The sequence below is a fragment of the Leptidea sinapis genome, chromosome 47 (assembly GCF_905404315.1).
Source record: "Leptidea sinapis chromosome 47, ilLepSina1.1, whole genome shotgun sequence".
Classification (NCBI taxonomy): Eukaryota; Metazoa; Arthropoda; class Insecta; order Lepidoptera; family Pieridae; genus Leptidea; species Leptidea sinapis.
In genome coordinates this window covers 7,868,987-7,893,738 of record NC_066311.1, presented here as the reverse complement: position 1 = coordinate 7,893,738, position 24,752 = coordinate 7,868,987, and the positions used below count along the sequence as shown (strand labels likewise).

The 24,752-nt window shown below is 38.0% G+C and overlaps 3 protein-coding genes across 3 annotated transcripts in view; 1 reads left to right on the top strand and 2 right to left on the bottom strand.

Moving 5' to 3' along the window:
* Positions 1–239: 239 nt before the first annotated feature.
* LOC126978204 (E3 ubiquitin-protein ligase TRIM33) overlaps positions 240–24,752 on the bottom strand; it is a 37,514-nt gene continuing 13,001 nt past the window's right edge. Inside the window, 11 exon segments of the mRNA XM_050826984.1 lie at positions 240–3,768; positions 4,934–5,062; positions 5,128–5,320; positions 5,415–5,580; positions 5,622–5,865; positions 9,455–9,600; positions 12,234–12,377; positions 18,306–18,434; positions 19,041–19,134; positions 21,444–21,461; positions 22,307–22,497. Of these exon segments, the coding sequence (XP_050682941.1) occupies positions 3,634–3,768; positions 4,934–5,062; positions 5,128–5,320; positions 5,415–5,580; positions 5,622–5,865; positions 9,455–9,600; positions 12,234–12,377; positions 18,306–18,434; positions 19,041–19,134; positions 21,444–21,461; positions 22,307–22,497 (1,589 nt within the window). The 3' untranslated portion in view covers positions 240–3,633.
* LOC126978156 (uncharacterized) lies at positions 13,405–16,830 on the top strand. Its single transcript, XM_050826911.1, has 2 exons — positions 13,405–13,897; positions 15,886–16,830. Exons 1-2 carry the CDS (start codon positions 13,626–13,628, stop codon positions 16,778–16,780), a joined length of 1,167 nt encoding a protein of 388 aa, XP_050682868.1. The 5' UTR covers positions 13,405–13,625; the 3' UTR covers positions 16,781–16,830.
* On the bottom strand, positions 13,888–17,387 carry LOC126978167 (uncharacterized). Its single transcript, XM_050826927.1, has 2 exons — positions 16,825–17,387; positions 13,888–14,673 (listed from the first exon to the last, which is right to left on the bottom strand). The coding sequence occupies exons 1-2, from the start codon at positions 17,192–17,194 to the stop codon at positions 13,973–13,975; spliced, it is 1,071 nt and encodes a 356-aa protein (XP_050682884.1). The 5' UTR covers positions 17,195–17,387; the 3' UTR covers positions 13,888–13,972.

The following is a 24,752-nucleotide window of genomic DNA, read 5'->3' as shown; positions in this document are numbered from 1 at the left end:
TCTAAATGATACCCCAACTTGGGAATGGAGACATCGCCTTCATTTATTAAATAAAAATGAGATGGCCGTTGAGGTTTTACTCAGGTCTGAGGCACCGTTTCGAAAGGATGGTAGAATGTTCAATAAGTGATTTAAAATCTTAATTTGAGAAATTATATTTGAATTTATGATTATTACATCACACAAAATTTAGCTTTAGGTAGAAGGGTGTAATTATCTAATCAAAGAAAACTCACAAGTAATATATAATGACATTATTTATTGTAGTAATACTTAGGTACGAGATTAAACATGAGATACGCCACGCAACGTTCAACAGACGTGCGTACAACAAACAAACAACCAATTTGTACGAAATGTATATATACATGATTGACACAACCGGACTTTCAATAACGAACTTGTGTATCGACACAACCGGAATAAACAAACTCGTGCATCGATACAACGGGTATACATAACGAACTCGAGTATCGATACAGCTGGTATACATAACGATCTTCTGTATCGATACACTGTAACAATTACGAACTTGTAAATCTATACAACCTAAATAAATACCGATCTAGTGTATCGATACAACCGGCATATTAAGTATCGAAAATGTGTACAAACATCGAGCTTGTAACAATACAAAGATTTCGCACCGATCGATGCGACCGGGATCGGCCGCTACAGCTCCAACACAGTTCACAAACATTAAAGACATTCTGCAGGGGTTCTGATGAAGTCACTTTTTGATAGTTTTAACGCTAAACGATAATTACAAAAAATACTTCAATCAATTAGTAGTTGTGAAGTATTTGTAAGATTTTAATGTCTATTTCGTTAGAAATCTAAGTTAAGTCCACAGCTATATTGACCTTATACAATGTCACGTGTTCTTTAAGCGTTTTTAACTAACAAAAGTGTATCTACTGCCTAAAATGGTCTCGTTCACATTTTCTGTGTAAATGTATTACTATGTGTATCATAATCACTATGTATATCATAACATGCACCAGGAGATTTATAAATCTCCATTTCTGTGTAACACATTAATGTCACACTCTTTTAAATAATCTGCTTATTAAAATTATTATTATTATTTCGTTATAAATGTTTTCATGAAACATGTTACACTGTATTTTAAATAAACAAAAAATAGTTGTCTACATGCAGTGTTTACCCGAACATACAATATGTAGAGGCGCGAGTATGGCGCCTATTTATTAAAAAAATATATAACTACACGAATTTGACAACAGAATCACATTGAGTTATATTTGTATACTAATTATTGTTTCTCTGGGTGTTGTGAATCCAAAATATAACCTGGTACAATATGTTACACTTAGGCGCAAATTACTTATAAAAACCATAATATAATCATTGTTTTACGTCTCGATGAAGCTTAGCAATAGTAATAGTACTATAATAAAATAACTTAAATTAAAATACATGGTACTTAATACAATAATTCACTTTAAATTTTACTTTATTAACCAAAATATATAACTATTTGTGCCTCGATACCTTAACTAGTGATATCCAACGTAATATCTCATAATAACTAATAATTGAAACTAAAATATTCTAACAAATATAGACTTATGTTATATTATAATATTATTTGATGCCTAACATTCCTTTTTACCTGCGTGGTTCTGTTAGTTGCTAGGGCATCAACCATCATACATTGGAACTTTCAATATGCTTCACTTGAGCAAGAATAATAACTTATTATGATAACTGTAAGCACTATGCTATGTACATTACCTGCTTAAAATGCCTCTGTACAGACATCATAACAAAATGTAACGTTGCGACGTCTTGTCAAATTCATATCACAGTACACGTAACATTCAAATATAAATTTTAATAAAATCAATTGGATGTAGTTCCTGAAATCGTTCTAAGCCACAAACATCACATTTTAAGGAATTCGTGTTTAAAGTATAATAAATATTTCATGATGTCATTTAGAGAGTGACAGTAGGGCTGCCATTTTTTGTCAGTCCGTTAATATGATTCACGTGATCAGTTTTGTGTTCTTAACTCAATTTCGACATGATTGTGGTTTGGAACGTTTTTTCTAGAATTACCTCCAATTTACTTAATGAGTTTTTGACGAAACAACTTAATAAAGTGAACGTTTGGAAAATATAATGATAATCAACAGCATTCAACATTTTTACAAAACCGAATGCTGCCTATGTAGGTATATATTTAAACTATAATGTTTATAATATAAATAAAATATTTTATATGCTCGTGATGTATAAACTTATTATAGGTATATTAATTTTCTGTAAACGTACAACGTAAGTGATGAAAGGAACTTTAACAATACAATACACACTATTTACGCTTCACAAGCTCTGTTCAACAGACTACTTGAAAATGCCGTGAATGTATTTTTGCATTGTTATTAATTTAATTTAAAATCAAATAATTCTATCCTCTAGCAGGACTGCCCATCCTTGTGAAGATATTTTTATAGTATGTGTAACAGACTACACAAATAGTGACTCAACTCTGCCACTAGACAGAGCAACGAATCAGTGCGGCGTCCCCCTCCCGACCGCGCCCTCTGCGCTCGTACCGATTTTCACAATTGCAAATCGGTACTTGTATCTAGACATGTCACGTATATTATATCGGTTGCACGTATTTGCATGGCATGCCACAACATGATTTTGCTCTCGATATTTATTATCAAATTACATACTAAGTGTACTATTCATTAAAATAGTACGCTTTTTACTAAGTAAAAATCTTGCATTTTTTTGCGACTGGACGTCGAGACAGCATTTAAAGTATTTTCTAGGCATAGAGAAGAGCAAAGAAGTTGACCACTATTAGTATTTATTACACATATTCCAATCCCTCTAACATTACAATTTCACACGAGGGATAACCCGATTAAATGATCAACTCGGATCTAGATTTAATCAGGGTCGAAATGTACACTCCATTTCGTAAGCAACTATTCCGTTCTACTGTGTAGTAACTAAACAATACACAACTACACACGACACGGCTTCTAGCGCGTGTATCCTAAGAAGATAATATGATGATAGACCATTGTGACAGATACATTTACGGTTACTTATTTTAAAAATTGGTATTCAGGGACTGGAGTTTGTATTTATCAGGGGTCACTGTATCACCTAGCCTCGACAGGATCCATATTTATCCGAATGAGTAGTATTTAGGTATGGATCAAAGAATTTAAAGACTTTATATTACTTATACTCTCGGCTTTCGAATGGCATTAACGTTAACGTTAAAATTAAATATATACATTTAATTAGTGATACTTGATAAATTTGGCCACATTTTTAGCTAAGAGGAAGGCAAAACACGTCAGTTTAGTAGACAAAAAAGTTCTTGCAGAACTTTAGAACAATATATGTGATCATAAAAATATACATATAGAGATAAATTTTTCGACAATGTCTTGATTCACACGACACGTCGGTGAGTCTTTAAAACGGCACATGTCTAGTGCGGCAGGTAGCGGCCGGTGTAGCCGGCGTGGGGTGGGTGGACGGGCGCGGGCTTCGCGAACACAGCTCGCAGCACGGACGGGCGCAGCACGGAGGGGCGCAGCAAGGGGCGCGCGGGGCCGGCCGGCGCTGGCAGCTCGGGTCAATCCAGCCGCGAGCGCTTGGCGGGCGGCTCGCCCTCGCCGCTCCAGTACGCGTACTCCGGCAGCCACTTGACCAACTGCGCGTCGAAGAACTCCTCCAGCCTGCGCGCGTCCTTGTAGATCTGAGAGTCGGCCTGCGGGAGGGGGGCGGCTATATCACTCTACACGTCTCACAATACACACCCGTGGGCGCATATAATAAGATGCTCGTATCGATTCGGGGATTAAAATCGATATCCGATATATCGTGGCATTGGTCGTGTCGAATCCTACTCTTAGTTACATCGTATTGAATGTCGAAACGATGATTGAACAAACGAAACATTATTCGATATTATCGGTCCTAATTCTACTCTTAGCTGTAAATGTCAGAGACAAATTTTCGAATTTGACAAATAATCAAACGACACTTTTACGATAATTTCAACGACACCTTCTGGGCTGTCGTTGCTATTATCGTTTTATGTTGTAGCTGTGATTTAGATTGTGGAATCAATTTCTTGAGTCCTTTGGTGTATATTAAATAACTAAACATTCGCCAAACATTTAAACATTAATTACATATTCAACAGATATTTTTTTCACTACCAAGTAATTTAAGTCGTTTTATTGATCATTTATGCGTAGAAAGTAATGCAAATGGCCGCCTGATAAATAGGAAGTCAACGAAGGGTTGAGTTACTTTTTTTACATTTTATTGATTCGCAAGTTTTGTATTATTTATTCAATTTAAGATGTTTATATTATATTCATTACATAATTCTTGAAAGTGTACATTTTGTATAAATGATGTGAGTTGTTGGGGCAGAGTTTGTCATGGTCCTTTGCGTCTCAACTATGTTTTGACTTTTACAACTTAACAGCGACGTAGCAAAGATAATATTTAGTTTTTCAAGGTTTGCACATAATTTATTCTCACAAACATCGTAAAAAAATCAAAATATTGGTCTATGGTTTATAAATGATAAGGAATTCGAACATTTGTAAGAGTTGCGATATATTCGGAGTATTATCGTATCGTTCCGAATGAATCGTTGTCGTTTGGGAGTAGACCTCCAGTTCTTGTTGTTGATGTACATGTGTATACAAACATATTGGATTGTTTCTGTACCAAGTACAATACATGGGTGCGAGTGTGAATATGTTAGGTTGTTTCTGTACGGAGTACGAGGTTTGGCTCCGAGTGTGAACATGTCGGGTTGTTTCTGTACGGAGAACGAGGTTTGGGTCCAAGTGTGAACATGTCGGGTTGTTCCTGTACGGAGTAGGTATGATGGATGGGTGCATTTGTGTACATACCGGGTTGTTTCTGTACGCATTGCGAAACAGTAGCCGGCAGTCCGCTACGAACTGCGCCTCATGCGTGTAGCGGTCGGGGGAGCGCGGCTGCAGCTTCATGCGGATCATGTCCAGGCACATCGGCTGCAACTGAAACCATGGCCGGTTAGAGAGTCAGTCGCGGTTCACGGATCACTCGGAGGCGCGTGACTCACGTGATGCATCGCAGCGTAGAGTGCGGGCTCGCGGAACTGAAGCGACAGCTCGTACTGGCAGTACAGCTCCAACGTGATGCGCTCCACCACGCGGCGCCGGCGACCGCCCAACTCGCCCGCTCCCGCTCCGACCCCGTCCTCCGGCACCTCCGCGAAGTTCACGCAGAGCAAGCACTGCCACGACTCCGTCGGTCTACAATTCAATTAGTCATTTATCAGAAGTAGTAAACAACTTTGAGTGACAAACAAGTTTCGCGTGAGGCGGTCGGGTCGGTGGCGGCACTCACTCGGGCAGCTTCTCGACGGCGGGGATGTGGCAGTACTGGTGGAACACCTTGGGACACTTGTCGCAGCACATGAGCTCGCCGCCGTCCATGCACACGGCGCACCAGTCCTCGTTGGGGTCTCCCGCGCCCGCGGCGGCCGCAGCGCGCGCGGGGCCCGCCGCCTTGCCTGCGAATACATTACATCGACAACATCAACAACCAGTAGGCTAAAGAGTTACATAAGCCCCCCCCCGGGTCAGGAGCACGTACTGTCGGTGGAGGAGTGCACGAGCGCGGGCGAGGGCGAGGGCTGCGCCGGCGTCTCGGGCACCACCTGCACGCCGTTGGAGTCCAACTTGGCGATGGTGGCCATGAGGTCCTGCACGGACTCCGCACACACCTTGTCCAGCTCGCACGCCTGCGCCGCGCCGGCCACGCCCGCGTGCCCGCCCAGGCCCATCGCCGCACCTCCCTGCGCAACAACCAACACGTGTTTCTTAATGTGTGTGGCACTACTCTATCACTAATCTATGTATATAAAAATGAATTGCTGTTCGTTAGTCTCGCTAAAACTCGAGAACGATTGGCTAATTTTGGTCTTGAATTATTCGTGGAAGTCCAGGGAAGGTTTGAAAGGTGAATAAATAGGAAAATGCTGCTAAATTAAATAAAAACAACAAATTTGTTTTTCCTTTGATGTGTCCCTACATAATTTCTATGAGAGAATTTATTGACGCACGGTTTGACAGTTCTGCTGTGTAACAAATTCATTACGACAGCAGGGTGCATATTTTACGAAATAATTTTTGATGTTATGATATATTATTGACAAATTCATATAAAAACATTATTTTATTTATTATATACAGAACAACGTCTGTCAGGTCAGCTAGTTAGCAATAAACAATAGAAATAGAAAAAATATAGAATTAAGCGCTATTATGCGGATATCCATAATTATCCAAACGCTAACGTCACGATCGAAAGAAAGAATATTACGTATTTAAAAAAACCTCTCGCGTTCAGTTAAGACTTTACACATCTGTGTGAAGTCAATCAAATGAATCACTGAATGGGTCTATGCATTTATAATCGTTTATAATTTTGCATAATCGCGACACAGGTGAATTGATCCCCAAAATAGTTCTGCGAGAAGGTGTTTCAAATAAGTTCACAGATTTACGTGGGCATCTAGGCAATCTAAAATTAAATATGGACACAAGAAAAGAGTTATCATAAATGTTGTTAATACTTTTGTATAAGAAAATTTTTAACAAAAAAACAACCACCTTCAAAAACACTATTCCAAAACAATACATATAATGTGCACTAAAAAATAATTGCGTATTTTTATACAATCTAATTAATTAATCTAATTCTAGTTACGATTATTGTTATTTTTGGAATCGGTGTCCTTCCGCTGCAACCCGCTCTCGCCTCTCACCTCCTCACGACTCAAGCACATCTCACCTATCTTGGATGACACCGACTCCAAAAAATACAATAATCGTAACTAAGAATAAGATTAATAATTTAGATTGTATAAAAATACACAATAATTTTATACTTTTTAGTGCACATTATATCTATTGTTTTGGAGGCAGTTGATTTTTTTTATTTTATGATTTTTAGTGAATTTGAAGTACACTAACTAACAATTTGTCTAAATCTGTGTTAAAATACAAAATTTTTCAATGCAGCAATGAACGTAAGTACTTTGCAATTTGATTACAGACAGTGTTCCGTTACTTTGTCATGGATTCCGTTATCAGAACCTAACCAAACTCTCTTTGAAGTATATGCTTTCCAATAAAAAAAAGAATTATCGAAATCAGTATGCGCGATATTATTGAGTTATTCGCCACTTTATCCACTTTGCTATACGTATGTATAGCAAAATTTAAGACTTTTATGGTTTTCTCATGGATTCCACTGTCAGATCTGGACCAAATTACAATGGGACCACTCGGGAATCACCAGTTTTCAAATAAACAAAGAATTATCTAAATCGGTTCACCCAGCCGAAAGTTTTGAGGTAACAAACATAAAAAAAAATACCGACGAATTGAGAAACTCCTCCTTTTTTTGAAGTCGGTTAAAAAGTAAATCCAATATGTCGCTACGTTGTTTCAGAGTTAGTATATTATGTAAGTCTTTTAGAGTATGTTGCGAGTGATCTAGATTTCCCAATTGAGAAAGCCAAGTGATAAAGAAAACGCTTCTGGATTCTTTCGATTCTGAGACACTGGCAAGCATAGTGTGGTCTCCAGACGGTGCTGCCGTATTTCAAAATACTCACAACCAGACTTTTATATAGGATCACCTTCGTACGCCAGTTCCCAAAAACTTTGGCATTGCGAATTATATATCCCCGCATTTTAGAGGCTCTGCTTACAATAGAGTCTATGTGCGGTATAAACGTAAGTTTGCTGTCAAATATAACACCCAAATCCTTAATAGTATCTACTGTACTTAGAGGCACATTATCTAAATAGTATTTAGTTGTAATATTACTTTTGCATTTTGTGAACGTTACATGAAAGCATTTATTTTTATTCAGTATAATACCATTAAGCTCACACCATCTAAATAAACTATTTAGGTCGGACTGCAATGCGCTAACATCATCGGGACGATTGATGAATCTTAAGAATTTTTAGGTCATCAGCAAACATAAATGGTGTGCATTATTTAAGGCAGTTTGGAAGGTCGTTGATAAATATGTTAAATAGTAGAGGATCTAAATACGATCCTTGGGGTACTCCTGATGTTATTTCGTGTTTTACTGATTCAAATCCATTAGCCACTACGTAAAAACATATGTCAGTAAGGTATGAATTTAATCCAGCTAGATTAAAATTGATCCCGCAATACCATATACAGACAACTTCAAGAGTAAGATGGAAATCGGCACTAGATCGAATGCTTTACTTAAATCTGTGTAGATAATGTCGCGTAGGAACGCTTCGACGTATATGACGAGAGTTGTCAAACTTCAAGACATTGATAATTTCAACAGCTCCGTCAGCAATACTCGTAGCTTTGGCGTAAAAGTGTTAACTTAAGACGCTGTAGACCCGGGTTCGATACACCTACCGTGTATGGAATTTTTTGGGTTTTGTAAAGTTAATGGAAATTTCTAGTAAGTTCAGGATCAAATCAAACAGAAAAATGTGTAAGCAGGATAAAAGTAGTTAAAAGAATTTTCTAGTACAATCTAAATTTAAAGATGGAATGGGAGAATCATTTTGAAAATGGAACAGATCCGGGGGTATATAAGACGTACTAAGCGTGGCCCATGGCAGTTCTAGTTCTGACTCGAAAGTGTTAGAAAGAAGAAGAAGAATAGAAGAAGTAGTGAAAAGTGGAAGTGTTCCAAGAAGAAGAAGATAGAAGAGACCTAGTGTTCGGTGCGGTGTAACGCGTTAAAGGTACCGCCGCCCACAAGAGGAATAGCGGCAGACCGGCGAAGTGCAAGTTCGGAAAAAGTGAACGCAAATAAAGACTTGTTCTTATAAGCGGAGTATTATTTCCAATCCCTGGCCCACTCCCGTGTCAATAACATTTACTCTTTTCCTCTTATGAAGCGCGTCAATTAATAATTCTGAAAAATTTACCAAGTTTGTGCAAGTCGACCTACCATTTATAAAGCCATGCTGGTAAACACTAAACGTATTTTTCAAGTAGCCATAAAGTCGTAAATTAATTAAGGCCTCAAATATCTTACCAAGCAAGGAAAGTATGGAAATTGGTCTGTAATTCGTAACACTTTTTTATTGTCACTTTTTAATACTTGGCAATTTTCCACTCTTTAGGAAATACACCCGTTATTAATGAATTATTAAATAATACTTGTAGTGGTAGAGCAAGTGTCTCAGCACAATTGATCAGGTACACAGGTGATATTTGATCAGGTCCAGGTTCCAGGTTCAGTTCCATTTCGGAACAACTGGCGCTTTGAGAGAAAAGAAGAAGCTCTTGAAGCATTCTTTTTTGCACACTTTTAATAAAGTAGTAGTAGTAGGGGAATAGTATACGTAGGAGGGGATATTACGACTCACGTGCAGGCCGGGGCTGGGTGTCTTGGGGTTGGTGGAGGTGACGAGCGCGCTGCGGCCCGGCGTAGCTGGCTGCTGCCGCCCGCCCAGAGTGATCTTGTAGTCCGCGCCGCCTGCCGCCCCGCCGCTCGCGCCGCTGTCCGCTCCGCCTGACACACACACATATTTTAATGCGAATTTGAAAAGGATATAAATAAAAAAAATTCTCAAACACGCATTGAAATATTGTCATTATTTTCGAAGAAAGAACACGCGCAGTATCGTATTTTCGGACAAAGAAAATGAAATCCATTGCAGGAGCGTTTTTTGAATGTGGAACATTACAACGCACCTGCAATTTTGTATGAAACGGCGTGCTCGGGTTATTAAATACTCTTTGATCGGATCTCTTTTGTCATTCTTGGCATACCTTAGTCTCTTTGCGTTTGCCTGTCAAAAAATTGGCGGCAAAGTTGAAAATTCGTCTTGTATTGTTATTTACATACCTACTTAATAAATATAAATTTAATAATAATTAAAATGAGTTTCACCGGTTCAGAGAGTGAAATGGAGATTGATTGTACTTCAACAGATTTACGATCAGAAGCCAAATTGGCAATAGAAAACCTGCTTCCAACGAAGTCAAAAGAAAAATACATGGAAGTATATGAAAATTTATGAGTTGGAAAAACGAGAAAAAAGTGAACATTTTCTCCGAAACAAAAATATTATGGGCAATTTATTCCAAGCTGAAATGTACAGTTCATGTTAAAAAAGGCATAAACTTGAAAAATTATGGGAATTAAACTACATACTTTTAATTTATATTATGTATAAAAAAAGTGTGTTTTATTTCCCTGCTTTCTTTTGAGAAAAGCCTCGGCATATGCTTCGGCAGGAAATGTCAATTGCCTGTTAATTAAGTGAAGTCCTCGCCTACGGCGCGGCCTTCAAACTCATACTCGACCTGCAATTGCCTGCTACCCGGCCTTTGCAATAATATACTATTATTCATCTTAATACAAAAACAATAAAAAAATAAGTAGCCATAAACCATCTAGGATAAATTTCGCATCGAATGGTGTTAGTTTCATATCGATACGATCAGTGGTTTAGGCTTTAAAAGAGCCTTAAACAAAGACCATTTTCATTATATATATAGAAGAAATACACAAATACATACAAAAACAGGTTTATCAGTTACTATTACTATACACATCGTTTATTAGCAGCACTTTGTAGTTTCCAACCACGGATTTCAGTGCTTGTGAATTTAGAATGATTGCCTAGCTAATGAAATACCACGAATGAATCCACTTTAGGAAGGTTATATTTTAGCTTGCACAAACCAGTGGAAAGCTCCTTTGCACGGGATGTACGATAGTATAGCTATATTATAGCACGATGCACCACTAGATTATGGGTACCACAGCAACAATTATTTCTGCCGTGAAGCAGTAATGTGTAAACATTATTGTGTTTCGATCTGAAAGGCACCGTAGCTAGTGAAATTACTGGGCAAACGAGACTTAACATCTTATGTCTCAAGCAGATGAGCGCAATTGTAGTGCCACTCAGAATTTTTGTATTTTTCAAGAATCCTGAGCGGCACTGAATTATGATGGGCAGGGCGTATCAATTACCATCAGTTGAACGCCCTGCTCATCTTGTCCCTTATTGTATTTAAAAAAAACAGCTTCTACTTTATCAGTACAGACATTATGTACGTTATATACCGTTATAGACTCGTTGTTGTACGTTGGTGTTAGTGGTTCTCTTTGTGTTCTCCATAGTACCATCTCCACACGTGTTTACCAAGGCAAACTCCCACAGTTTGCTTGGGCCTCAGCGTCGTACCAAACTTGAGAAAAGGCATCACAACTGTGGTGTTTTGGTGTATGTATTATACTTTGTAGAGATTTTTCTTCATTTATATAGTAAAATTCTTCATCATTTTTGAAGGTTTCACTTCTACCACGTGTGAATTGACCACATGAATATTTTTTTACATTATATCCGAAGCAGCATTTTTACAAAAACTTTGAAAGAGACAACAGTATTTGGCGTGATAAAGTCTGATCAGTTACACGATCGTTTATGTACGCAGCTGTGTGAAGTAGTCGGACTCGAGCGATAAGTGTATACAGTCAGGGGCATGCCATTATTTTATAGCAAGGTAGGCACTGTGGTTCCAACCAGTCGTAGATTAGCTTTGGAATATTCAAAGATTGTTTACCGTAGGTATTTAGTATCTAGGGAAAAAGTTTATGAGTGGATGTTCAATAGAAGCTTTTTTATAAAATAATGGGCCCAAATGAAACTAAATTAACGTTAACACTAGTGCTATATTTACTTAGGTTCATAACGAGCATGGACGAGTAAAAAAAGAAGGACTCCGCACTGTGACATTAGCAAGTGAAGCACCGTTATGCTAGTGTGTGTGCGGTTACGGCGGATACTAGTTATACAATTTTTTCTCCCTTAAATAATCATATATGGCCACAAATACTTATATAGTATAGTTTTTACACATTTTCACAACGCACGACGGCATTTTTAAAATATTTTGACACAGACGATGACAATTCTCATAATGGCCGCCAATCGGCCTGTAGTAGTGTAAGTGTGTGCGTGGGGCTATGTATTTACACGTTAATCGGCTTGTTTTTGGTGCTACACTGTTATGTAAGGTAACACGGAGTCCTTATCTTTTTACAAGTCCGTCATAACGAGGTAGACAATGCTTAATTGTTTATACGATGTGCACGCCCCTGTATACAGTATGTATGTGAGTGTGACTGACCGCTGTGCTGCGGGATGTGCCACTTGGCGGGCGGGTAGACGGGCGCAGCGGCGGGCGCGGGGGACGGGGTGCGCGGCCCGCCGCTGCGGCGCCCGCTGGCCGCACACGCGGTCTGCGCCGCGCCGCCGCCGTACGCGGTCATCACTGAAACACAGAACAGACTCTCAGCGTATTATGACACGATGAAATGCATTGACCTGTTTAAATACCACTGGACAGCCTGTTTCATATATTTGACAGCAATTTTTTTATGCCTATTTGAAACGCCACTCGCGAGCGCCCAGAGAACAAATTTTGACGTTTAATACAAATGGCTGCGAAGGAACGTGCTACGAAGTCTTTTTGCATTTTGAATTAACTTTGTTCGTTTCCGTGTTATTTATTATACTTCAAGAATCAACATAATAAAGTACACATTTGTTTTTTGAATTTATTTTCCCACCGTCTGTCGATGTTTGCTGAGGTCGTCGTCACTAGTTTTAGTACCGAAGGCTCTCGCTACATGGCCAACAGCGCCAAAACAGCGAATATCAAACAAGCACAAAAGCACTTTGACAACCGCCAGTCCAGTGGTATATAATACAGGGCAGTGATGAAATGTGAATAACTCTACCCATGGACAAGTACAGCTCCAAACGTATTTTATTTTTATTTTATTTTATTATGAAAACAAACAGTATTACATGACATAAATAGGTTAAAAAGTATACATCTATTTACCATTGACAGTTTTCGCATATAAGATATTTGGGGATGTATTGTAGTGGGTTAAGTTTTCTCTGAGGAAGACAAAAATCCTTGGCAATAGCATGTTTGCAACTCGCTAGAAAACGTTTGGTTAATGCAACATAGAGCCATAAATTAAAAATAAATCACCTCTTTCTGTGATGTATAGTATAATACACCAATCATGAAGTACAATACCTTTTTTGTTAAATAACAATAATAATAGCACACTCTTCCTCCTTATCTTAATGTTACGATTTATCTAAAAGTGTTAATTCTGCTAACATTTGTCAATCTACATGCAGTAGGCACCTGTCAACCCGACATTTCCTAAAGAACTTTGTAAAGACCGAAACAGGAAATCTGAAGATCAGGATATCAGTTTAGTGAAGTTGTGTTACAATCAACGTTTAATAGGCCCTGGCTATAGACGGGGAACTTATTTGCAGTCTAAGGGCGCGTACACATAGAACATCCGTTTTACAGGATCCTTTTTAACTGATCCGTCGTTACTGGAGGTAATATTCACACAGCATTTACAGGACCGATTTTAACAGATCCGACGCTACTGGAGGTAATATTCACACAGCATTTACAGGACCGATTTTAACAGATCCGACGCTACTGGACTTTCGTTCTTCAGTGTATCGCCTACTTTCTACGAGAATGGACGTTGTCGTGTTGTATTGGTACTATCGTCGTCTGCGGCGGAGGAAGCCCCGGCGTTATTGGATACATCCACTATTAAGGCAAAGATTTTGTCGTGGTGCTGTTGTGCGTCAGCTGAAAGAAGACGAATCTAAATTTTTTACTTATTTACGAATGACGACGTCTACTTTTGATGACCTTCTTAAACGATTAGAAAAGGATTTAAAAAAGAAAGACACAAACTGGAGGAAAAGCTTGTGCCCTGAAGTAAAACTAGCGATATTTTTAAGGTAAGAACTTTAATTTTTGTTATTATCAATTAAAATTTAAAATGACAAAAAGGTTTACAAAAATGAAGATTTATTTCAAAACATAGACAGATCTGGCAAGTCTGACTCCTGGCTGAATGTAGATTCTACTGATGGCGAACCTTCTACTGATGGTGTAGAGTCAAGATGATGTGGCCTACTAAAATAACCTTGGGTGTGGTAGTGAGGAGTGCTAGAACTTTGTGAATATGGAGGCCACTCGTAGTTTGACTGACCATATCTTCTACTTTTAATATTTTGTAAAAGGTTTATCACTCCAGACTGAAATTCTAAAATTTGATCGCCATTAAGTGAAGCCAGTTGCGGCAAAATACCTTTGAAGAACGATAAATTGGGATCTTCAAACTCATTTTTACTTTTTTTTAACTGATCATTCATGTATTCAATCATTTTGGCGTCTACTTCATTCACATTTCTTTTGATTGCTTTGCGTTGCGGCGGGGCTAAATTTTGTCTTTCCTTTTGTCTGTCACTACCACTTTGTTCCGTAATCTGATCAGGTTCATCTTCGTTGTCTTTATTACTTTCTACTGTTTCCGTGATGTTGTCATTAGCAGGGACGTTCTCGTGTGTATCACCTGGGGTGACAACTTTTTTCAAAAATAACATTTGATTGTGATATTTGTAAGGCTTGGTATTTGAGGCAGCAGCTCCAGATTTCTTCAATTTCTTTTTCTCACTCAATGTTCGTATCCAGGCATCTCTAGTCGAATTCCATTTTTTTATAACATATTTTCCTGAAGCAAGTAAATAATAATATAAGATGGTTGTCAATAGCTTAGTAAGTGAAAGGCGAATAAGAAGGTAGAATAGACTTGTCAGTAATTAATTACCATATTGGTCAGTGGATAAGTCAAATTGACAGTGCAAGAACTAATCGGTCAGTAAATAATGGGAAGCAAAAAAGTATTACTAATGTTTAAATCAATTTATTTTAATTAGGTAATTTTATAATTTAGTTCAGTTCAGTTTAATTTTATTTTATTTATGTACTATATATACAGGGTGTTAGGCACGTCGACGCACAAACGGATACCATGGCTCCAGGACATGATTCTGGACCCTCCCGTGTTGGAATTTTTCGTCGGTTTTTTCCTAATTTTTTCATTTTTTTTGGAGTTTTTTTTACTTTAGACTCTTCATAATCGTTATTCTTACCTAACCCAATGAGATTTTTAATAAAAAAGTAATTAATTCACTACTTTCACTAAAAGTAGCAATGTAAATAAAACTAGAAATGGTGTCTTCTCAGCTGTTTATAAAAGTTCAAATGAAAGGTCATCGTACCACAGAACGATGACCTTTCATTTGAACTTTTACAAAAGTCGCGAGCCGTGCGCTTTATTCGTACCGCCTCTAGCTAAAATCTAAACAATACTTATTATTACTTCATTTTGCGCCACTATGAACATTTTGGATTGCGCGCGCTTTCTCAAAAGAAGCCGCTATTCTGCTTAGTCCATTATTGTTCTGTGGTCAAAGGTACGTTATCGCGCGTTGAAATCGCGGTGTTCACAATACATTGCGCGCTCGAAAATGACAATTTCTGTAACCGATCATTAGCGAGATGAATGACTTTCACAATTTGATTAGTGGCATTAAGTGTAGCCTTTTCGCGAAGTTTGCGTTATGACGTCAAAAACACCCTGTATAAGTATGAGTTTTGATTTACGACTTTGCTAAAAACTCTCATAAAAATTTCGACTTTCCATACAAAATTTGTTGGTCACTATAATATTTTATAGTTTTATAATAAAACAAGACTTATTCATCAAGCCATCTTTAATAGTCTGACCATAGAGAAGTACCTCTACGAAACATAGACATATACATAATCAGTAATAGACAAAATTAACTAAAACTAAACCCTTACAGTCACTAACGTTACTTTGTATGGGAAGTCAATATATGTGTAATAATATAGTAATTGATTAATTTATTTTTTTTAGGTATGCAGCGTCTGGGTGTACATTTCAAGAACTTCATTACGTCTTTCGTGTCGGTGTGTCAACTATAAGCAACATTATTAAGGAATTTACACGATGCATATGGAACAACTTGAATGACGAGTTTATGCGACTTCCTACAACAGTGAGTGAATGGGAGCATATATCAAATGGATTCGACACAAAAGCAAATTTTCCCCACTGTTTAGGAGCAGTGGACGGTAAACACATCAGACTTCGAAAACCAGCAAAAAGTGGCTCAATGTACCTAAATTACAAAGACTTTTTTTCCATCATATTATTAGCGATCGTAGACTCTGACTATCGTTTTCTATATGTTAGTATTGGGTCGTATGGAAAAGAATGCGATTCATCAATATTCAAGGAGTCGACATTTTGGAAAATGATGCTAGATGGCAGTTTACAAATACCAGAACCTTGCCCATTAATAACAGGCTCAGAAACGAGAGTTCCCTACGTCATAATCGGCGATGAAGGTTTCGGTTTACACGAAAATTTAATGAGGCCATTTAGCGGGACGCATTTAGACGTAAATAAGCGAATATATAACTATCGTTTGACCAGAGCTAGACGATACGTTGAATGTGCATTTGGTATTCTTGCTAATAAGTGGAGAGTATTCCACCGGCCTCTAGACGTCAACAAAACAACAGCTATATGGATAGTTAAGGCATGTACCGTTCTACACAACTTTATAAGGGAAAAAGAGGGCTTAAAGGATGGCAACACATCCGAATCTGAAGCATTTCATTTCAATAGCCTACCTGATGATGAAACGCTACGAGGTGGTCGAACTGCAAATTCAGTTCGAACGGAATTCGAAAACTATTTCGTGTCCGAATCTGGGTCAGTTTCTTGGCAGAATGAAGCTATTTAAAATAAAAAACAATGTCTCCATTACAATATAAAATAAATACTTACCAAATTCTTGTCTTTCTTTTTGTTCCATAGCTTCAAAATCCTCCTTTAGAATACCGCATATTTCGCGCCAAGCTGCGGTTTTTGCAATTTTATCTTTATAAATCTCCAGTGTTTTGTCCCAAAGAACTGGTCTACTTTCAACACAATTTATCAAAACTTCTTGCTCAACATATTTTTCAAACGCCTTGCTTGCCATGATTATGATAGCACTGGACACGTGCACTACTCTAGGAATGAAACCGGCAAATGGCGGCTGTGTGTAGCACATCGCACCCCGCGCACCCCCGTGCAAAGCCTCGTGCGGTTTCAATCCGATAAAACGGATTAGTATAGTATTACTGGATCCGGAATACTGTGTGAACTGGCTCATACAACTACATACGCTAATAACATATACGTTTAAACGGACCTGTAAAACGGATTGCTGCTTATTTTGTCGGATCAGTATTTTTTACTGGATCCGGAATACTGTATTCTGTATGAACTCGCTCATACAACTACATACGCTAATAACATATACGTTTAAACGGACCTGTAAAACGGATGTTCTATGTGTACGCGCCGTAAGTCGTGCATCGTCCGATATACAAAGAATCGAATAGGCGACGAACAGTTCGCAGGACAACCAATTTCCTAAATCAAAATACAAACTTTCGGTTGACAGATCGTACATTTTCGTGTTACGAAAGTGTTTCCGGATACGAAGGTCGCGATAAGACATTTTGTCTTTCGTTTACCTTATTCCCAAATTCATTGGACAGTTACTTTTTCGTTGTTTGACATTATTATGATCGTAACTAGGACGCCACTTTTTATTGTTTCATCTATGGTTCCGAAATGAAATTCATTCACACTATTCGGATCCGAAAAACTTTGGTAATAGGATTTAATTCGATAGTTATATAATAGTTCTTTCGTTTCGGACCGAAACTACGTATTTCAATTTCCATACTAGGGCTCCTGTTACGAAAGTGTTACGGATACGAAGTTCACGATTAGATATTTTGTCTTTCGTTTACCTTATTCCCAAATTCATTGGACATTTACTTTTTCGTTGATTGACATTATTTTGATCGTAACTACTTCACTTTTTATGGCTTTATCTATGGTTCTTTGAACTTATCTTTGAAGTGGCAAAAATAGGAACTACGGTCGCCATGTTGAAATGTCATTCGACTGTCAGTGTCTACTACTTTCGAGTGTTCCGTGTATTTTATTTATTATTATTATTTAAATAAAAATGTGTCGACTTTCCCGACTTTTGTGGACATTGGAATTAATTAGCATGGAGCAACGAGGATGGCGACACCAATCAGTTCACAGATAAGTTGGTGACACTGTAATTGGATTTAATTCGAAGTTCGTCGTTCTTTCGTTTCGGACCGAAAGTTCGGTTTTCGATTTTGGTAATAGACCTCCTGGATCGTCACCATGTGGGACACCGGTGGGAGTGGCTCTCAAGTGGTGGTTCAGATACTCACTGTGTTGGTAGGGGTGGGTCACGTGTTGGTGCTGGTGTGTCTGCTGGTGCGGGTGCATGGTGAGAGCGGGCCGGCCGGACCCTCGCGCGTTGGCATTCAGCAGCCCGCGGAGGTTCATCTCGTTCATACCTAGTGTACACATCGGGCCTTGTATCGATCATAACATAGCACACTATTAGGTCGGCCTCACACATTCGTTTTATTATTCGAATACGAGAACACGTTATTATTTTTTTGCTAGGAAAAGTAACATTACGCATTATTAATGCGTTTTCATTGATTTCTTGATAACATTTAATACATGTTTATACTTTTGTTTGTTTTTTATGGAAAAAGAAGAAAAACGCGTGTCGGTGTCGGAACATAAAGCCGTCTGGGAGCATCGATGACGAGTTATCTTCTCACCCCTTGTGTGAGGGCGGAAGGAGGGTTCAGGGCCCTATACCCTGGCACTTCTTCCCCCAAAACGTTGGGAGAGTATTTGGGTAATGAGATTGATCGGCGCTATTCGCTTGGATCACAACGTTGTATTTTTTTGTCATTTTTTTTCGTTTATTTCCTATGGATTTAGACTGCATTATTTCTGAATACTTAGTTACATCATTTTTTTTTGTATTGACAGAACAGCATCAGTCGGGTCAGCTAGTTATATAAATAATGCGGTGTCATACCGTCCTACCGATTGTGATGAAAATTCACTTATATAGAATTGTTGGTATAAGGTTCGTATATTACCGTGCAGGTGGTGGGGATGAGTGGTGGAGGTGACATGCGGCTGTCGGAGCGGCGTGTGAGCGCGAGGCCGTCCCATGTACCCGCCCACGAACGACTGCACAGACACACAACATACAATAAGTTGACTATAGAATAAGTTGACATAATAAAACAAAATATTTACATTGTATCAGCATAAAGCTAAAATTATAACTGTGCTTTGTATTAACAATACGTATTGTTTAGTTTCAAATGTAATTGCGATCTGTTATACTATTGCAGGCGAATCAAACGTGTACAAGCTCAGATACGGGATACATTTACCAGTGGGAAGCTCCTTTGCACAGGATTCCGGCTAGAATATGGGTACCACAACGGCTATTTCTGCCGTGAATCCGTAATGTGTAAGCATTATAGGAAGAAATTACAGGAAAACGAGACTTAACATCTTATGTCTCAAGGTGACGAGCGCAATTGTAGTACCACTCAGAATTTTTGGGTTTTTCAAAAACCCTGAGCGGCACTGCATTGTTATAGGCGGGGCGTATCAATTACCAACAGCTCAACGTCCTGCTCATTGTTGTTTGTTTTTCATTAGTCTTGCGGGTATTCAGATATTTAAAGCGATGAATCAGACAATATAGTCTACTAAAATCGCCGGAATACTGTTAGTGGAGACCAATGACGTTCTATACATATGGACATATCATTCGCAGTCCGACAGTGGAATGGCTACAGTGTGCTTAAAGAAAATGTAAGCACACATTTCTCCTTAGTCGTGTGTCATCTGTGGGTCAATCAACAAGCCTAAGTGTGCTATAGAAAGTGCTTAAATAATACTTTAACGACTCAAAACAAGATGGTGTGACTTATCATCGGTAAGGTTATTTTATTTATATAAGATTGATATGCAAAAAGCGTAAGTAATTCAATAAAATTAATATTTTTTCATTAAATATGGTACAATTATTGACAATTCCCAGACAAGATCCGCTTGTCACAATGGGACAGATGAAAGGATACAGTCAGAAATGAAAACAATAGAGTCGCTATTTTTAAACTGACTTCAAAAAAGGAGGTGGGTCTCAATTCGTCGGTATGTTTTTTATGTTTGTTACCTCAGAACTTTCGACTGGGTAAACCGATTTTGATACTTATTTTTTAACCGACTTCAAAAAAGAGCAGGTTTTCAATTCATGGGTATGTTTTTTTTGTGTTTGTTACCTCAGAACTTTCGACTGGGTGAACAAATTTTGATAATTATTTTTTTATTTGAAAGCTGCTTCTCGTGTGGTCCCATTGCAATAATCGTTACTAGAATTAGATTGTATAAAAATACGCAATTATTGTTATACTTTATGAACAATGATTTGCAATATTGTATTTTGTGTAATGTGAACGGCTTACAAAAACGTGAACAATTATATACTAGTGTTTAGTGTAGGTACTATTTACACGTTATCACTGAAGTATAATTGATACTTATTTACTTCGCAAATATGTAAAAACTAATATTTTTCAGATTTCTTGTACACGAGGTAATGAAAGAGAATTGGCGCCAGTTGGTAGCAAGAGAGAGATGTGAAGAAATTTACAAACCAAATAAGCATATTTTTATTCGATCACTAAAGGATTTAAGTTTTTTGGATTTAAGCACATTTTAAAATTTGACAAAAGCTGTCATACAATTATATTATTTTGATGACAGCTTTTGTAAATTTTTTTAAGTTGATGTCCGCTTTCACTACATATACCAAAAAGGTATCAAAGTCTAAAACACAAAATTTATTTAATTCAAGGAACTTAACATTTAAGTAACCAGATTAACTTATTATTTTATGTAAATAAAAATATTATATTTGAGTTTTTGTTTCTCTCATTAAATGTTACCTTAACTTATTAAATCTAAATCTCTTTATAACGTAAAGAAGTTGCAAATATAAACACAATAAGTAAGCATACAAACTTTCCCCTTTATAATATGAATGTGATTTTTGATTAAAAACGTAAAAAACCTACAACTGAACAGATCTTGATCGGGACAGACTGACGAACGTAAGCCTTATAGCAAACCTTTTTTTCGTCTGGGTTTAAAAAAATACCTAACTCCTACTCCATTGATGTCACTGTCCAAATCGGGTTCTAAATTCAAAATACGCAGCTGAAACTGAAATAGTGCTTACATTGCTGCCTATTGACCAATCATATTTTAAGAAACTGGAGTAAACGCAGAAATGTATAGACATAGCAGTCGAAGGTTATTATGGTGTAATTTGTGGCATGTGCCATATTTCGACTTTGATTTTGTATGAGGTGCATTGTCTATATGTATAGAACGTCATTGGTGGAGACGCCATATTCCACTATCCAACTATCTTTAAAATCAGAATAATAATAGTTTTAAGTAATTTATGATGTACCAACCTGATATCTAGCCATCGTCTATAGCGTGAAACCATTTCAATAACGATAATAATCATAATATACAGAACAAACATAATATAATACATAGGTAGGTACATACACTCGCGTTTGCTATATGTACATCAAGCCGAATGCAAAGTAAGACAGTAAAAAATATAATTAATATAGATTGTGATTCAATATGTTACACAAATGAAATTTATGAACGACGCGGGACTCGAACCCGCGACCTCTCGCGTTCCGTGCGAGTGCTCTTCCAATTGTTCTAGTAACGTATCATTGATACATCTTGTATATGTCTTGTTCAACTTGCAGGTTGTAGCTCCATCTACAGAATCTACTTTACAGCACGGACTAGCATAATAAGGACTCCGTGTCACCTTACATAACAGTGTAGCACCAAAACAAGCCGATTAACGTGTAAATACATAGCCTCACGCACACATTTACACTACTACACGCTGATAGGCGGCCATTATGAGAATTGTCATCGTCTGTGACAGATCAGTTTGCGTCTCAATAAAATATTTTAAAAATGCTGCCGTGCGTTGTGAAAAAGTGTAAAAACGATACTATATAAGTATTTGTGGCCATATATGATTATTTAAGGGAGAAAAAATTGTGTAACTAGTAACCGCACACACACTAGCATAACGGTGCTTCACTTGCTAATATCACGGCGCGGAGTCCTTCTTTTTTTACCCGTCCGTGCTTTACAGTTGATAACAGTAGTTAATTCCAGGTTTTTTAAGTTGCCTTTGTTTTTTTGATAAAATAAATGTAAGGTAAAACTAAACAAGAAGCGTTCGGGCAGACACTGTCGGTTAATGGGCGGGACAGTGCAGCTATTGATTGATTGGTACCTGCTGCATTGCGGCTTGCTGTAGGGCCATCACAGCCGAGTGGGGGGAGTGGGCGGCGTAGTGCGGGGCGGCGGGGGGCGCGGGGGCGGGGGCAGCCGGCGGCGTGGGGGTCGCGGGGGCGGGGCCGGGGGCGGGGCTCGCGCCGCCGTCCACCTTGCCGTCCACCACGATGGCCCCCAGCGACGACAACACTGCACACGACATACGAATATAGACCACAACATAAGGTGCTCGTCATTTAAACAATAACAAATCACAAGACAATTGGAGGCTCCTTTGCACAGATTATTGATACCACAACGGCGCCTATTTCTGCCGTGAATCAGTATCTGTGTGTTTCGGTCTGAAGGGCGCCGTAGCTAGTGAAATTACTGGGCAAATGAGACTTAACATCTTATGTCTCAAGGTGACGAGCGCATTGTAGTGCCGCTCAGAATTGGGTTTTTCAAGAATCCCGAGTAGCACTGCATTGTAATTGGTAGAGCGTATCAACTACCATTAGCTCCGATCCTTCTGCTCGTCTCGTTCCTTATTTTCATTAAAAGAAGACAGCCAGTTGTTATTTATTTACTTTTACAAGGAATATCAACAGCTATTAACACAAAATAAAAATACAATAAAACATAGAGCTAATTACAAATATTCACTAATAGACAATAGAAGTAGTAAGAAGCTTAATAATAAAGAGTAAACATACGAATATTATAATCTATACTAGCGGCACGCTATGATGACCGTTTTGACATATTATAATAGTGATGTGAAATATCAATTTATTCTCGAAAAAAATATAATCAAATCTATTAGTTTTTGTTGCATTGTAGTACCTGATTAAAAAGGATTAATGTTTAATAAATATATTTGAACGAACTGAATACTTAAATGAAAATGAATATGTACATACTTTATATGTACATAAGAAACATATGAATACAAAATGAGACCAAAAAAAGGTGTAACAAGAGGCCAGATTTAATCAGATTCGTCCATACTGCTATTTTCACTGTCATGACTACTATAATCACCTACATTAATTATGAGTTCATTTTCTAAAATATTATAATTTTTCTCATCTCTTTCATAATCTTCCCTTATTAATTTTTCACTTCTATTCACAACCTTTTCCCAGTCTCCTTTAGTCACATGTTCACAAGCTTCTTCTAATATTTTTTGCATTTTTGCTGTGGTAAATGGGGGTTCTGTATTGCGTCTTGCAGCATATCCCTTAATTTGAGCCCACATCAACTCAATTGCATTATATTCACAATGGTAAGGCGGTAACCGTATAACTCTGTGCCCATGCTCTAACGTTTTTACGTCAAAGACGTAAAGATCCGATGATCTTGATTGGTTTGTTTTCTTTTAAAAGACTTACTAATTCCGCTTTTAACATATTTATGTTTGCATCTACGCCATTTTTTGAAGCCATGCGACGATGTCAGCTTTCTTTTGGGATGGGGCAGGTGGCTTGTCAATTTGCATCGAGTGGTATGAGGCGTTGTCCATAATTATAATAGATGGTTCATGGAGACTACACAACATTGAGGTAAACCATTCAGTAAACTTTTCCCCATTCATATCTTCATGATAGTCTCCAGTGGCTTTTGACGAAAAAGCCATGAGAGAACCTTCGACAAACCCGTTGTTGGTCGATCCTTTTCCAACAAGAACTTTGGCCGTAGATGCTGCAGTGTCATCGGTCCAAGAACGGTTTACAGTATGGTTAGCATTAAGCCATGTTTTATACAAACACATAATTTTACATATTTGCCAATTATCAATTTCTTTCACTTGCCGTAAAAAACTATATCTTGCCTTCACGATATCAAATCTTTCATCAATATTTTGCGTTTTTTACATTGTTTGTATCGAAATCCAACGGTCTTTCTAAATCTTCGTTAAAGAACTTTCCCCACCAAAGTATAATCCAGCTTCCTTCAGTGCACTTACTTTTTTCTTGTTGGATACTCCTTCCGTAAATAGCAGCCGTACACATGCCTTCGGATGGCATGGGCATTAAAGCTATCGATGCCTACGCCTGGTTTTGCTCGTTTTCTCTTTTTTGGTGTGTGAGGTTTATTCTCTTCTGTGCCAGTCTCGCCATATTTTTCTTTAGTCATTCGTCTAACAGTTCGTTGTCCAATATTAAACGCATCAGCTACGCGTTCAACCACTGACGTTATAGGTAAAATTGGCCCTCCATTTTGAGATTCACGATCGAAATAGTTACAAAAGCGTATGACTCACGTCTGACTGTTTAGAACAGTTCTCTGCGTACGTTCGGCCATATCGACGAAATCCACAACAAAAGGCGTAAAGAGAGTCCAAATTAACGAGCAAGGGTTAACAGTAATGCAGTATCAATATCCGAAATCCAAAGCCAGGTCAAAACTATATCACAATCGCAGTGCACTCACAATTTGTACTTTTCGAAGCAAAGTCAAGT

Excerpts from the sequence above, each read along its gene's own strand:
- LOC126978156 (XM_050826911.1), top strand. The coding sequence starts at position 13,626 with ATGGACGTTGTCGTGTTGTATTGGTACTATCGTCGTCTGCGGCGGAGG. Across the intron at positions 13,898-15,885 it reads AAACTAGCGATATTTTTAAG|GTATGCAGCGTCTGGGTGTA; the intron begins GTAAGAACTTTA and ends TATTTTTTTTAG.
- LOC126978167 (XM_050826927.1), bottom strand. The coding sequence starts at position 17,194 with ATGAGCCAGTTCACACAGTATTCCGGATCCAGTAATACTATACTAATC. Across the intron at positions 14,674-16,824 it reads AAAAGAAAGACAAGAATTTG|GAAAATATGTTATAAAAAAA; the intron begins GTAAGTATTTAT and ends TACTTGCTTCAG.